The sequence below is a fragment of the Crocodylus porosus genome, unplaced genomic scaffold, assembly GCF_001723895.1.
Source record: "Crocodylus porosus isolate Cpor-Errol unplaced genomic scaffold, CroPor_comp1, whole genome shotgun sequence".
Taxonomy (NCBI): Eukaryota; Metazoa; Chordata; order Crocodylia; family Crocodylidae; genus Crocodylus; species Crocodylus porosus.
In genome coordinates, this window is record NW_017728886.1 from 16,445,273 (window position 1) to 16,462,180 (window position 16,908).

At 41.3% G+C, this 16,908-nt stretch overlaps 1 protein-coding gene across 1 annotated transcript in view; it reads right to left on the minus strand.

The window, feature by feature from the left end:
- Positions 1 to 16,908, minus strand: part of PTPRN2 (protein tyrosine phosphatase, receptor type N2) — an 870,593-nt gene that overhangs the window by 583,987 nt on the left and 269,698 nt on the right. The window contains exon 6 of the mRNA XM_019528486.1: positions 3,141 to 3,618. Coding sequence (XP_019384031.1) covers positions 3,141 to 3,618 — 478 coding nt within the window. The remainder of the gene's footprint in view (positions 1 to 3,140; positions 3,619 to 16,908) is intronic.

Sequence of the window (16,908 nt, forward strand, 5' to 3'; positions counted from 1 at the left end):
CGATCAGGAACAGGGGAATTCCTAGACATCTACATTGGCTCCTATCTTTATTCATGTTTTTTGTAAACTTCAAAGGAGACCCTATGAGTTCCCCAAAACAAGTAAAAATTGATTTGTGAAAGGGTCACAGGTCAGGGGATACTGCAAGGTTGCCTTCTTCTTCTCATGTCTTTACACCACATTTGACCATTGTGTTAACCCAAGCTTGTGCTTGTTTATTGTGTGTTGCAAGATCATTCATTATACATGTGCCTTTTAGCCATGGGCATTGCAGCAGGTGTTGTATAGTCTGAGGCTCTGTGCTGCAGTCACAGGTGGTTGAACCAATGGTACAGCCCCACTTCTTCATTAGTTCCTTGGAAGGTATTACTGTGATACTGCAAGGTAAAAATGCTGCCCTCCTGCTGCTGATCTCAACCTGTGTTCCCTCCTTCTCTGATCTCCTGCAGGGTTGCCCCAGTTGCCAACTCTGTTTGTTATGCCACTACGTCTGAAGTGATTAGTGAGGGATCAAACCATTAATGGACAAAACTGGGCTAAACCGTACATAATGCTTATGTGGTCTGCAGACTGACCCTGTTCAAAGCCGCTGTTCACTCCCATCATACAACTCCTAGACACATGCCAAGTCCACATGAGCATAGACGTTTATTTCCCTGGGGACATGCCGCAGAGAGACACTTTATGCTGCTGCTACTCGTCCCCAGGGAATGCCTGTGCCACACACCTTCTGGCATGTGGCAGGTTACCCTAGGTGAGGTATGAAGGGTTGACCCCAGCAACCTTACCCGGGGTCCTGGAGGCCTCTTGGGGCTGCAGCAGTGGCAATCCCACTGCTCAGAGCCTAGCTGGCAGCCAAAGCATGGCTCCGGCTGGCCAGGCTCTGGTTCTGGGAGGTCCACACTGCCCACACATGTGCCACTCTGCTTTTCTTTTTGCACAGGTTTTTGACCCTGGGATCTCCCATGCAGCTTAGAGAACAGCTGTATGTGTGTGGTATGTGGCGCCACAGATGTGTCTGCAGTGCCACGTACCGCATGTTTGCACTGGTCTGGATGCAGTCACATAGTCATTCCATCCCCATGAGTGGTGTAATCTATGCCCATGTTTTTTTCCCTTATACAAGAGTTTCTCTCTTCTGCTCCTTAACTTTACCTCGTCTCCCACCAACTCTGCTGATCTGCACAATGTGTCTGTGTTGTTTTGCCAACTGGCTCCTCTCACTTTTGAAATGCGGTATGAGCAGGATACTAGTCTCAAGTGACTATTCCCTATGTTCAGTACGGGAGCTCTTCTAGTTCACATTTTGGACATCTATGTCTGGGGGAATACTCATGATTTGGATGTCCGAAGGACAGGAATGGGCCGGTGGTTTGCAGAAAACTCATCAGCAGGACTGTAAGAAGGTTGGCAATAAGGAAGATGAAAAATGTTCAGAGCAGGAACAAAGTGGAGGGAATAAAAAACCTAAACCTCTACACAGTCAAGTATAGTCAATCTTCCTCAAGCCTCTGCCTAGTACTTGACAGCTTTGCTGCAGGCGGGAATGTTGGTCAGACTGATAAAGTCAATTTCAGTCCACCATTGTTTTTGATGGTTACTACTATAAATTCTGATTATACTAATAAGTTACTTTGTAGTAAGCAATTCAAAGATGCAAAAGAAACCATATGACTGGCCCCTCATAAATGATCTGGAATGACATGTAAATTAATACATAAAGTAAATGAAGTGAGAAAATTTCCTACGGGATATATTATGCATGTGAAAGTCAAAGCACCCCAACCCAATGAATTTGGAAACATGCTATCCCCTATAAGTGTTAAGCACTTTTGTTCCCTGTTGGCTCCTGCTAGAAAAGGTGAAGTGGAACAGTTGGAAGATAATGAAACCAGCATGGGCCTAGTTTGCTTTGAGTCTAGCAGCAAAATCATGTAACCTGTTTCAGAGGCCTGCAGTGCCACCTGGATTTGATTTTACATTACTGTTTGTTCCTTGAAACCTATTATCTTCAGGCCCCATACCAAGAGTGTTTTCACTCTGGGCAACTTTTGGATAGCAAGCATTGTCTGTCTTCAGAGAAAATGTCCAAGTTTCAACAGTTTTGTATTTTAAAAATAAAGAAAAAACAGCAAACTTGAATAATGATGGAAACTGCAATGGACTCAGAAGAAGCCTTTTACATATCACCAGAAACAGCTCAAAAGAAAGTAGAACGCCAGCTGCAGGCAGCTGAGCACATATGTACAGTAATATCTCTGGGACTGAATCACTTGCAGGCATTCTGAACTGTAGTAGTAACATTAATACTTGACTTAGTCCAGAGAAATGTTCAAGTGGATCATGATTACCTTCCGACCTTCTTACCTATCTTCAGACACAAAATGAAGATATGAGTGGATTTGTAACACATCAATGAAAACATCATGAAATCACATGACTTGATATACTATGGCCCAAATTTAACTATCATTTACTATCATGAATAAAACTAATCCATAAGAATCATGATCTGATTGTCAATGGCTCACAAATATCAGACAATATCATGTACAATTAACTGTACAAAAACCTCTAGCTATAACCCCATGTTTTGTGCCTCTTCCATCTCATAGGCCTACCGAAACTGATATACTTCCTTTTCACATGCTTGGTCCCAAAGTTTAGACAAATGTAACATTGCATTCCGATTTCTTTCAGCTAGCTTTTGATTTCACCCTCAGTCTTTAAATTTCTAGCTAAATAGAGAAAACCAAAAGACCCCCCAAAAAGTAGACAGTTTTACCTAACTATGCAAAATGAGATAACAGACATTCATGAAAACTAATCTGATCACAAATAGTTTTCCATAATTATTTATGGCTTGAAAAATATAGAGAATTATGTAAGTGATCAGTATTACTGAACACAGGAATTTATTATTCAATCAGTAGAATGATGGAAATATACAAGAAAAGGATGGTCAGATTGGTGCCAGTTATGACTGTGATTGCAGAAGTAGATAAATACAAGTACCTCAGTGGGAAGAGACAGGCTTATTCTACTGGTGTTTAGTTCTTCTGACTATTCCCATTTTTTGAAAAGGCATCTACAGCACAGGATAAATGCTTCAAATAAGGTAAAATAAATATAAATCTTACCATCCACTGCACTCAGAGGATCCTTTGGATTTCCCTGGGGAAAAGCAAATTTATAACTCAGCCTCTCTGAATTTGACCCTTGCTCTCCAGCACCTGGCCTCAGTCGCAACGGCTGCTTCATGCTAAAATCTTCTGCCTCTTCTGTAGCTAAAGTTCCATCAGAACCATCACTGTGAGAGGGATGGAACCTATCAGCATAAAGGCTAGGCCCTTTAGTCCTCCCAACGGTGCTTTGATCATTGTTTTTTGCTGCCATCTTTTGGGTGATGTACTCATCTAGTGCTGCTATCACGGTCTTTCTGTCAAACTCTGCTTCCGACTCTGGTGGGAACAGGTCTGGCTGAGGCTGGCTGAAGGCCCTCCCTGGGGGATTTTCGGCATATATTTGATGAGGTGTTGCTGCATGGGTTAAAAAGGGTGCTTTTTCTTTTGTTTTTTGCACCATGTAGTATGTAACACGATCAGGCTGGATGGTATTCTAGAGAAGAGTGGGAAAAAAAAAGACATGGTCATTATTTCCAGGTGTGCTGCATCATAGTACTTGCTTGAGGCTTGGCATACATGGGCACTCATTTGGTTTGTTTCCCAATCAGAAAGAAAGAATCACAAAATTATAATCAGCACCTGTACCACCAGTGCTAATGGACTGGAATTGTTTTAGAGAGGCACTATCAATGTGCTGCATGTTTGACAGATGTAAGTAACATAACTTGAGAGTATTAAAAGTGAGAGAATCATTGAAAATATATTTGATTGTAATGATGTATGTTCTGTTCACATTTGGTTGGATAAAGATAATCCAATTAAGTCAGTTTTCCTGTTGCTTTTCAAATGCTATCCTGAAAATGTTGGGGGGAAACTGTTCAGGTCTACCCAACACATCAATATCTCAAATTTGTAGGGAAATTGCAAAGTCAAGAAATTCAAACAAAGCATTTGTTTAACTAAAAGCAACTTAACTAAAACTAAACAATTTAATTGTTGACCTTTTTAAATAAAACTGAAACAAACTTCCAAATAGATTAGTAAAATAAAAGAAAAAAATCAAAATGTTTCATTTAAAAAACTTCCCAAGCAAAACATTTCAACATTTTTTGAATAGTTCATTTATCTCTTTTCTAACTAAAGCAAGTTGGCAAACTGAGCACAAATCTTTAAACCGGTCCAGTCACACCACATCTACAATTCTGAAAACAGTACCAACAAAAAAAGTTTTGCTATAAAGAGTACCAATTACCAGCTCTAAATTTATATACATTTCAATTAAAGGTTCTCAATGCTGCAATTATTGGGTTTCAACAACTCTAAACCAATATATTTTTTCTGAAAAACAGCCAATATATTTTTTCTGAAAAACAGTGGAAAAAATCATTTTTATGGAATTTTAAAATTTTGTAAAAATGTTAGGTTTGAAGCTAAATTGTGTTCGATAGTATCCTTTTAAACACGCATTTTGCATCTAAAACTAAGTGTATTAATTTAGTTTCACAATTGTTATGATGAATGTTTTAAAGCATTCTTTTCAAGATCACACATTTCTCTCTAAATAGTACCATTTATTCAAAAGGTAGGCTTATCGTCAGAACAATAAAAACGACATATATTTTTATTTGCATTTCAGAAGACTCCCAAATAACCTATACAATTTCACTAAGACACTTACATTTACAGAACTATTCACACTGTAAACTCTTATTTGAAATATATCCCCTGGGGGGCAGGGACGAATTTATATTCTGTTGATCTCAGCTTGAGTCTCTAGATGCAACTCTCATGCAAACAGTACCCTGGAAACTGGTACAGTATAGCAGATTTCAGCCCTCACTGATGTGGCACAGAGCAGCTCTCAAGTATTACTGAGTACTATTATAAAATAGTTTAGGACAGGAAGTGATATGAGCCATATTCCAAACTGCGAGGGCATATAAAACTCAGATAAATGCAAGAAGCAGAACGTCAGTATGAAAGCTGGAATTTGCCTAGACAACCTGCATTAGCACACATCCTCCCAGGCTCCATAATGACAAGAGATCAGACACTACAGTTCATTTTGGGGAAAGGTAGAAGCATAATTTTATTTTTCCACACAAACTTCTTTCCTCTACTCTCCGTGGCAGAAATGGTTTTGCAACACCCTTCCTTTGCAAGAGACAGTCCTTCACAAATAATTCCCTCTTCACAGCACAACTTCCTGGTTATAGATTTTGCATGGCTTTAATAACTCTGTTGTCAGAGAATATGTATGTCAGTGGCCCGCCAGCACAAGGAGCTTTACCTTTGCACATAGTCTTGATCTAACATGGCAGTGCATTTTACTGATGTCAAGACTCTGAGCTAATGTAAGGTAGTGAAAAATAAAATAGAAAGTGTGATCAAGTGGTGTATGAGAAGACATATCTGACATTCCTCTGGGAATTTGAATGAAGCATCAGGAATGCAGTTTCAACTTATTTCATCAGAGTAAGAGATGTATCGTTCTAATCAATAGATACATTAAAGATAGGTACCAAAATGCAAGCTGAAAACAATTCAAATTTATAATTGAAAATAAATCTGTAACTGATCCTGAAAATATATGCACATTAATCCCTATGTCTTGAAGAGCCTATGTGGAGGGGTATCTGTAGGATCAGGTCTTGGTGCCATTAACTCACTGCTTCATGAACAGCATGGATCAGGACTCAAAACAATCCAAAATTCATACTGGGCATATGAAGCAGCCAGATCAGTAAATGACGGGTTCAAGAGAAATGCTAGCAAGACAAAAATATTTTGTGCTTTTACAAAACGTCATATTTACGGCTCTCAAAAGGCAGTTTGGTAAACGATTCAAGAGACTATTGCATTCTAAAATATGATGCATGGTCCAAAAAACTTTATAAACTTACAACAAACAGACTCCTGAAGTAAGAGAGACTACTAGCCTTCACAAAACAGCCCCAAACCTCTTGGGCAAGCTTTGGGCCTGATAATTAAAGCTGGTTTGGGATGAGTTATGTAAAATGTACAAATATCCTCAAATATTAAGATTTGTCATTTCCTGCTCTTTTCATAAACACCCCCCCAAAAAAGAAAAGAAAAGGAAAGAAAAAGAAATCCACCACAAGCAGCCTTATAAAAATTGGATACAAGTGTCAATCTTGGGCTCAGAACTGATCCAGTAACCAAACCAAACAGTCTTGCAGCAGCTTGACAGGTCATATTTCTGATAGTTGAGGATGTGCTACAAAAAGTTCAAATTAAAATATAGTGTCTACGGCTTACCTGTCTTGAAAGCACATTTCGTTGCCAGCCAATCAAAGTTAGCTTGGCCTACTTAATTAAAGACCCTCATAGCTGTATGCTAGTCTCTTCAGCTTACATACAGGGGAAAATTATCCCTCCAAACAAACAATATGCAACAAAGACAATAAAAATAGACAGTCTAAAATCCAAGTAAAGATATGGCATGGATAAATACCACTGGCCTAGACAACAGCACCTAACAGAGAACAGACGTGTGTTCTGTTAATTGGCAGAGAAAACAATCCAGTAGACTTTATAGAAAAAAGCAAAGAAAATGCCACCTCTTGTACAGAGCTTAATGTCCAGCGCTACTTCTTTTAACTTTATTTTTTTTCAATCTAATACTAAAAATTATAGGTCACTGTGATAGTCTCATTGAAAGTGCTATTTTATTGTAGTCTCTTGCATATGGGCACTGTTGGCTATCTTCATTTCAAAGTTAAATGAGTTCCATGGGATAACCCCAAGGCAAGATAGAATTTTTCATATCCTGACTTTCTATTGATTAAAAGGATTCATAAATTCCATCTGTTAGGGTCTTTGGACGCACAGCAAAAGGCATTGCTAACCTTTCTGGAATAAGGAAACAGAAAAAACAGAGGAAAAATGAAAGAGGCACTTATATTTCCACCTGATAACAAAAATGGACTTGGTTTCTACGGAGCAAAGGCATCAGCTACAAGAATGAGAAAATTAAAGGCAACATTATTAGGCTATAACACAGTATACTGACTCCTGTCAATGAATTATCTATCATTATTTTCAGAGGGGTTATCATGCAGTCCCTGTCATTTTTACAGAAATTGTTTATTTTGTTTTCTACATATGATATTAATCATTTCACTGGGAGAAAATCCTTAAAAATTAAGTTGTGTGGACACAAGATGCATTTGGAATATTTTTGTCTGTCTCCTTATCTGGGGGCCTTCCCTGACCTCATATCACCCTTCAAACAGACAATACAGAAAACAGAAGATGCGCTATCAAGAATACATATAAACCTTTTTAAAGACAAAATTATTATGGCAATGCATCCTAAGTAACTGATCTCTTTACAATAAAAGTTCACAAAGGACACATTAATTACAGTGTGAAGATGCATACTACATAGTTTATAGACTATATATTTTCTTGTGCAAAGAACAAGCAAAGAACCAAGGGGAGGATAAGATATAGCTATCATAAGATATTGATTGATACCATTAGTTAATTTACACCTGAGAGATGGGCTCATATTTTAACTTCCAGTTCAGCTACAGTAAGGCAATAGAAGCTAACGCAGTAGTGCACTGGATTAGCTTTTATACCAAAATATGCCCCTCCTTGGAGATCCATTTGATCCAACTTGATGGAGTGCATAGCTGCTGAAAAGCCCTTTGAGGAATAATACAGAAACATACAGCATTAGAAAAAAAATCTTAGCTCATTCATTGGACATTTCATTTTCAAATCACTTACAAACATTAATTCATTTTAATAGCCACTGACTTTACTGGAGCAGGACTCCTCATACAAGCTTTAATCACAGTAGCTTAAACAAAGGAGTTCACAGTCCCTATTTTGAGCGGTGGGAAAAACCTCTGAAAGAATCATTGCCTGGAACCAGACCCCACTGAGCAATAATGGAAAAAAATAAAAGTTTTCCAAAGGTCAAACAAAAATTGTGCTAAAGTTTCACTTTAGTATATCGATTTAAACAGACAGACATTTTCCTGCTAAAAAAAGGCTAAACACTGTATGAACCCATATGCTACCTCTGTGTCCCTCTCCCCAACATGTATGCACAATTAGTATAGCAAAAATATCAGATGCTCATATGAATCTCATATATCACAACAGCATTATAAATAGACACATTTAGACATGTTGGAACAAATTAGACCTGGAGGGGCCAAGTTAAAATCTATGAAAATCCTTAGTTAAAATCCATAAAAGTCACATATGAAAACTAATAGGCAAAATTTAGCCTTGTGGAGTACAAGACATTGAGAAAAAGTTTTGCTTTTGGTGTTGTTCATTTTGCTTTATTTCCTAATGGCTGGCTTAAGTTCAGCAGATGCAATAAACCAACATATGCTATCTCAGTTCTGAAAAGATCATTTATTTACACTGAAATGCGTGTGGGAGCTAAAAAACCAGAAGCCTCTTGCAATCTACCTCAGACACAAGACAGATCATGCTCACATTTTTCCTACTGAATAACAGAGTTTAGAACCAGAAGGAACCATTATGATTATCTAGTCTGGCCTCCTATGCAACAGCACAAGCCAAAGAATTTAACTAGAATTTCTTCCATAAACTATCTTTTGTTTTCTTTCTGAGAGTGCTGTAGTTTTGAAACACTTAAAGAGCTACATCAGAGAAGCTCAGAAGTTGAAGATTGTTAATTAATACGCTGTAGTTAACAGTGTCAGAAGCTTACTGTTGATCAAGCAAAATGGCGCCACAGTCTCCTTTGATCAAAACTAGTGATGACTTTGCCTCTGAATCTTGACTGTGAAATTGCAGTGTAATAGAAATGTCTGCAGTCTGATTGCATATCATTTGGTAATCTACTCCCCTGTAAATGTAGGTGGCACAGATTTGATTGCAAATTGTATGTTCTATCTTTTTTTTAAAAAAAGGATAAGTATTCTGCTTTCTTTTGTGTACAAGTTAATATTTAGGTTGTTTTGGACTTTTATGCTCGGAGTGTTCCAAATCTGGAACTCTGATATTGCCACAGTTTTCATCCTGGCTTCCAAAGTCTGTCTAACATCAGTCTAGGCCTCCCATATACCCACAACTCACTCTTGTGCAATCTGCTGAATTGCACAACTTCCTAGCCATTAGCTTTTACAGTTCTATCTATTACTAATCTTTATTTTTCCCTTTGTCACTTTTTTTTCCTCTCCCTGGCTTATATTCTGAATAATAGCTTCTGAAAAGACCACTTCAGAATGAAGAATGTCTCTTTGTTAATCTTTGTTAACCCTTAGCACATAGCAAATTAAAAATACTAGTTTTGACATGGTCTGAGCCAATGTGGTAATGAACTCCTTCTGAACTAGAGAACTTGTGCCACATGCTCATCAGTGATGATGGATTTATTAGAATTAACCATTTTCCTTTTCCTGAGAACAGTTTGCTCATATGTCAACAATTCTGTTATAGGATGAAAGATTTCAGAGAATGATGTTTAAACATAATTTCTGTAGAAGTATGCTCAGACACACAGCTAAATTCTAAAGTACTTAAGCACATGCTTAACTTAGACATCAGAGACTATTCATATGGTAAAGTGATGGATCAATGCCAGAGGAAACAGGATAAAATTTTGAAACATGATTAAAAAAACCTGTCAGGTAAATAATTCTTTGTAGTAGATTTTTCATTAAAAATAACATATTGCTGCTGTACCTTTGAAATGGACTTTATTTCAAAGTATTTTTGTTTTTTAAAATGTTCTTCTGAAAAATGAAGGGTTTGTCCCTATCATTCCACCACCGCGCTTTAGTTCCAAAATTATTTAGGGTCCACTTTTCACCAAAGCTTTCAGATTTTCATGACAAAGGACTGCATGAATGAGATTTAACATGGTCTACTAAGCCCCCTGTGAGAACCATCCAGAAGCTACAGCTGGTGCAGAATGCAGAGATCCTCCTTCTGATGAGGTTGAGTTTCCAGGAGCACATTAGTCCAATGCTCTAGAGTCTGCTCTGGCTTTCTGGATGCAGTTCAAGGTGTTGTGTTAGACCTATAAAGTCTTGAATGGCCTGGGAACTGTTACATGCCTAAGGGACTGATTCCTTCCTTATCTTTCATTAATTTCCCCAAGGTCATCCAAGAGCAAACTCCTGCAAGTTGCATCTGTGAACCAAGTTTGGTGGCTGAAAAGACAGGAGCAGTCATACTGGCAGCTGTTCCTCAGCTCTGGAATGCCATCATCTTTGAGACTGTCAAAACCTGGACATTTTTCCAGGTTGGACCACATCCTGGACATCTTTCAAAAGCATTTTAATACCTTATTTGGACAAGTTTTAGATGGTGGGGGCAAGTTTGTGGTATTGCTTGGGAAAGGATGCTATTGTTTTATTAGTTTCCTTTATTATTTTATTCTATTTCTATACTTTATCTTGTTTCATTGCAAGCCACTCTAAGCTTTTTGAGGTAGGGCAGCACAGAAATCGAAGAACATTTTGTAACAACCTTCCTGTGATAAGTAAGACCTACACACAAATGTGTGGGTGTGTTTGCACACCCAGACACAAAATCAGGTTTAAAAAAATGTTGGAAACTCCCTCCACTCCCTTCTGAGACTTCAATAACTATAAGCGAAATTAAATATGCCGGTGTATCTGCTATTTACTAACAAGGATAAGGAGTAATGGCATTCATTGTAACAAGGGAAATTTTGTCCCCCTCTTCCCCCCGTGGCACCCATCTCGAGGTCCCCAGGCAAGGATTCTGAGGCCAGCCCAGGTGCTGGGCCCAGCCTTCTATACCTCACCCGAGGTAACCTGCCGCACTCCAGAGTGCATGTGCACGGATGCTTCCCGGGGACAAGTAGCAGCAGCACAACTGTGTGCCTCTGCTATTTGTCCCCAGGAAAATGCACGTGTGCACTTGTCTGGACACACCCAGAAAGGTGACAAGATTACATTAATTTAGATTACAGCCAATATAAATGAAAACTCATATAATTACATGACTCCAGATATTGGAGTTACGAGATAATGCAAAGCCTCTACAGACATCCTGAGAACTGACAACACTAGTTGGGATCTGAGTTGGCTGTAGTACATATATAGTATATTATTCTGATATATTTAGGCATCAGAAGCATGAACTATGTAGGTGGGAGAAGTGGGGTTTCCCAGGGGTCTTTCCTGGGTCCAGTATTGTTTAACGTCTTCATTAATGGTTCGCATGATGACAACAAGTGCATACTTAGTAAATCTGTAGAGTTGGGTGGGGGAAATGATTTGGATAGACTGGGAAAATAGTCCACAGTCAACTAGATGACTTTCAACAAGTACAAGTGGGAAGTCCTGCACTTAGAATGGAGTAATTGCATGCACAAACATAGACTGGGCAGTGGCTGGCTAGGCTACAAGTGTGCAGAGAAAGAACTGAGGTTTACAGTGGACCAGAAGCTGAATGAGCCAACAGTGTGCTCTTGTTGCAAAAAAAAAAAAGCCAATGGCATGCCAAATTGTATAAACAGGAGTGTCACTTGCAAATCAGAGGGAGTGATTCTTCCACTCTGGCACTGGTGAGGCCTCATCTGGAGTACTGTGTCCAGTTTTGGGCCCCACAGTTCCAGAAGGATGTGGGTGGTTTGGAAAGAGTCCAAAGTAGAGCAACCAAAAAGATTAGGGGCCTGGGAAGCAGAACTTCTGAGGAAAGGCTGAAATAGCTTTGGTTATTTAGTGTGGAAAAGAGGTGAGAGGGGATTTGATAACAGTCTTCAAATATTTGAAGGGTGATTACAGAGAGGATGGAGATGTGCTTGTCTATGTAGCTCTAGGGAATAGGACTAGGAGCAATGGATTCAAATTGCAGCAGAGGAACCTTAGGTTGGCAATTAGGAAGAACCTTATGACTGTGAGGATGGTCAAGCTTTAGACCAGGATACCTAGATATACTCTAGGATCTCAACAGTTGGAAGTTTTCTAGAGGTGGTTAGACAGACTGGGATAGCTTAGTCAGGGATGATCTTACCTTGAGAAAGAGGCTGGATTAGATGACCTCATGAGGTTCCTTCCCTATTTTGCTATGGTACTAAATGGCAGGAAAGTGCTTAGGGTAGGCCTAACACTGAGATAACTGGACTCCCCTGAAAATCACAGGAAGGGAAGGCAGCAAAACTGCTAATCCGTTTATATGAATTAGACCAACCCTACCCCATGGAAGTGACACAGGGGGACAGACAACATGATATATTCCTATCCAGATCAGTTTGGAGACCGCTTTCTTTCACTTGCTCTTTGAGGCCAAAGTAGATATGACTGTCTTATCCCCTTACCCTACATTAAACAGTCACTCCAAGGCTTCCCAAGAGTCCTAGCTATCAGATTATTTATGATATATACCTACAATGTACCAGCACAACAACTACCAAAAACCAAAACCCCCAAGTAAGTGATTGTTTAAACCCAAAATGACTTAGCAGTATCAACTGTTCCCATGGTCAACTAATGCAACAAAATGAATTGCCTACCAAGGTTTCATCAGAAACAGGGTTGTAAATAAGTCAAGTTTTTTCTGGCTCAGTTTAGGGAAAAAATCTTTGAAGCGTCTCTGGTTTCAGCCACCCAAGATAAGAGAGTGTGTGTGTGTGTGATTTTTCTGTGTTGAGTCCAGGATTTAATTCACAAACATTGGTTCACAAACAAAGGCTTCACAAACACTGATAATGCAGCAGTCTGTGAAAAGGTAAAGCCCTCATTAGGCCTATATGAAAAAATGCCAGCTGATGCCTAAGCAACAAATGCCACCAAGTGCTCATTTTCTGAATAACCCTTTCAACAGCACTGCAGCGAAATGCTCTGTAAAGCTGTATGCTCTGGGAAATAAACTCGCCAAGTCTTGTGAATGACAGCTGTTTGTCATCAAATGCCCAAATATACCTATTAAACTTGCAATGAAGAATGTCTAAAACAATGCTTAGGAAAGTAGTCATTCCTTAAGCAGATGATCCCCCGAGCCCAAAGGGTGAGTCAAAGGGGGCAAGAGTGCTCAAAAGCTCCCATGGAGCACTAAAGACATTCAGGTACGTCTGAAAGCCAAGGGAGGGGCCATCACCAAGGAGGATTATACCTCCATTGCTCAAGACTGTAGGGTTGGCAGGGTTGACTGTTAGGAAGGCTAAGGCAGAGACAGAACTAGGACTAGCAACTGCTATCAAAGATAACAAGAAGTACTTTTTTAAATACATAGAGAGTAAAAAGAAAGCATCAGGTAACAGGGGGCCCCTGCAGGACACGCTTGGCAATCTGGTGGTTGCACCAGGTGACAAAGCTGACCTCTGTAATAAATTCTTTGCCTCCATTTTTCTGAGCAGGCATCCCCCCCACCGGGATTATGGACGGACTCAGGAGAGGCACCGCCATGCATAGGGTCAGAAAGGACCTAGTTAGGAAACTTCTGGTGGGGCTGGACATGTTCAAATCAGCAGGTCCAGATGCTCTTCACCCAAGGGTACTGAGGGAATTGGCAGAGGTCATTGTGGGACCCCTGGCACAGCTTTACGAACACTCATGGTGCTCTGGCCAGGTGCCAGAGGACTGGAAAAGAGCCAATGGGGTCCCCATTTTCAAAACAGGGAGGAAGAAGGACCCAGGAAACTATAGGCCCATTAGTCTTACCTCAGTCCTGGGGAAGTTCTTTGAGAAAATTATCCAGAAGCACATCTGTGAGGGACAAGCAGGGGAGATTATGCTTAGGGGAAACCAACATGGGTTCATTACGGGCAGGTGACTGTGGTGTTGATGCCTACACAGTCAAATGGGTCACAAATTTGCACCCAGAGAGTGGTGGTGGACGGACATTTTTGACCTGGAGGGACGTGGGCAGTGGGGTCCCCCAGGGCTCGGTCCTCGGGCGCACACTGTTTAACATCTTCATCAGTGACTTGGACGAGGGGGTGAAAAGCACCTTGTTCAAATTTGCAGATGACACTAAGATGTGGGGAGAAGTGGGCGTGCTAGAAGGGAAGGACAGGCTACAACCAGATCTGGACAGGTTACAGGGATGGGCAGATAAGAACAGGATGGGATTTAATACTGACAAGTACAAGGTACTGCACCTAGGGAGAAAGAATCAGCAGCATACCTACAGGCTGGGGAACTCCCTTCTCATCAGTACAGAGGCAGAAAAGGATCTTGGAGTCATGATTGATTCCAAGATGAACACGGGCCGCCAATGCAAGGACATGGTCAGTAAGGCTAACCGCACCTTGTCATACATCCACAGATGCATCACAAGCAGGTCCAAGGAGGTGATCCTCCCTCTCTATGCAACATTGGTCAGGCCACAGTTGGAGTACTGCATCCAGTTCTGGGCTCTGCACTTCAGGAGGGATGTGAACAACATGGAGAGGGTGCAGAGGAGGGCCACTTGCATGGTCAAGGGACAGCAGGGCAGGCCCTACAAGGAGATGCTACAGGACCTGAACCTGTTCGGCCTCCACAAGAGAAAGGTGAGAGGGGATCTGGTGGATGTCTATAAACTTACCAGTGGGGACCAGTGGGGAACAGGAAAGTCCCTGTTCCCCTGAGCACTACCAAAAGTAACTAGGAATAATGGCCACAAGTTGACTGAGAGTAGGTTCAGGCTAGACATCAGGAAGTGCTACTTCAGTCAGGGCAACTAGGATCTGGAACCAACTTCCAGGGGAAGTGGTGCTCGCTCCTACCCTGGGGGTTTTCAAAAGGAGGCTAGATAATCACCTAGCCATGGTCATTTGATCCCAAAATTCTTTCAGGGGGTCAGACTTGATGATCTTCTCAGGTCTCTTTCAAGTCTACCAACTATGAAACTATGAAAGGTAGTGGGACAGTCAAACTGGCACATGCAACAGAGTCGAAAAAAGGTTTTTCTAATGGAAGGTAAATTGCAGAGTAAATTTGTTCCATCACATGATCGAATCCCAAATATAGTTATTACAACTAGTTGTTGCTGTTGGGCGTACGGTGACCCTCAAAGTGACCATGCAAAGGACAGAGGGCCTGACTATCCTGTTTTGTTATCTGTACATTTTATAATGGTAAGTAGTTGGGCTGCAACTTGATGAAACTGCAAATTTGTCACTTTATATTATATAAACACATAATGGGTACACGAAATACTTTACTCCCAATTAGAGCAAATTACTGCACAGTAAGCATCACCATCTATATATACAGATGCTTATTGTGCAGTAATTTGCTCTAATTGAAAGTAAATTTGCTACCTGTAAACACAAGTAGCAAATTTAATTGCAATTGCTTACCGCACTGTACGAGATGGGTAGATGGCCAACCAGGAGCAAATGCGCTCCCGGTCAGCAAGGCAGCAGGGGGCAGGAGATCACTCCCTGCCCCTAGAAGCTGCCTGCTACTGGGGTGGGCTCCACCACCAAAAACCAGGCAGGGACAATGTTCCCCTGCCCGAACAGCAGGGAGCTCCCAGCCCCTGCTGTGCAATCGTGATTGCGGAGCAGAGTCTGGGAGATTGTTATGTTGCTGCCCAGCTCCGGTATAATGGAGCAGGGGCTGGGAGATTCTTATCAGGCAGAGGAGCAGGGGCTGGGAGCCACTGTTGCTCAGGCTGGGGGACGTTGGCAGCAGGCAGCTCCTGAGAGCAGAAAACAGTCTTCCAGCCCAGAAGACAGCTGTCTCCTGGTCCTGTGCTCTATTCCAGCTCCTGGGCTAGCACCTAGGGGGAGTCTAGCACTCCCCCTGGATGCTGCAGGGGGCCATTGCAGGGCCTGCAGTGGCAGGAGGAGACTGCTGCCATGAGCAGCAAATCTGCTCCCACTTCCCAGCATATGAAGACACCTGCCTGGGGTGGGTTTACTCTACAATAAATTACTTTAGACATTAATGATGCATGCCCCAGTGGCTGGGGGGACACGATGGTGGCAGGAGCGCAGCAGCAGTAAGCAGAGGAGCTCCTGCAGACGCTGCCAGCACTGTCGGCAGCAGGCGAGAACAGGGTGGTGAGATCCGACCAAGGGTTGGCGACCACCTGCCACTGCCACCAGTGGAGGAATCACAGACCATCCACAGATGCCATCAGCGCTGTTGGCAATGACCACCTACGAGCACTGCCAACAGTGCTGGTGGTGTCTTTTTGCAGGGAGTGCACCGCCACACTCAGGGAGTGCACGTGCACCTGTGTGCACCCCCTACACATTGCCCCTGCCTTTAGAGTAAACCCACTCCAGAGCATTTGCACGTGGACACACTGTATGTAAAACATAGAAGGAAAACTACAGGTCACCTTTTTTAATTAGCCTCCTATTATAAACCCATACTTCAATTCCCAAGTAAAAACTTAGGAGACTAATTTTAGGTACTCATTTTTTTAAATCTTGCCCACAGTTCTCTCAGGACACCATTATGGACATTCAGCCACCACTATAGCTTCAACCATCGGAGCAATTTTATAGTTTCTTGTTTGACCTAATTGTATCCGTGGTTTTATAACACTAAACGCTATTCCTACAAGCTTCACCCTCCATCCCCTCAAGTCCCAGCAGCTTGTGGGGAGATGTGGTAGCAAAATAAACAGGCGTAAGATGACAAAGGAAAATAAATGAACTTGGGTTTTAGCAAGAATCTCAGAAGAGGACGGTTTATTAGGAGGAGAGAGAAAAGGTAGGAGGCGAAGGGTAGCAACATTAAGTGAGAGCAGAATTTCTGCCTCTGGTGCTCTTATGTTTTAAATGAGGACAGTCAAAAGGTGCAAAGAACACAGGTGGGAGGCAATGAAATCATTTAATGTTTGCTCAGAAGGT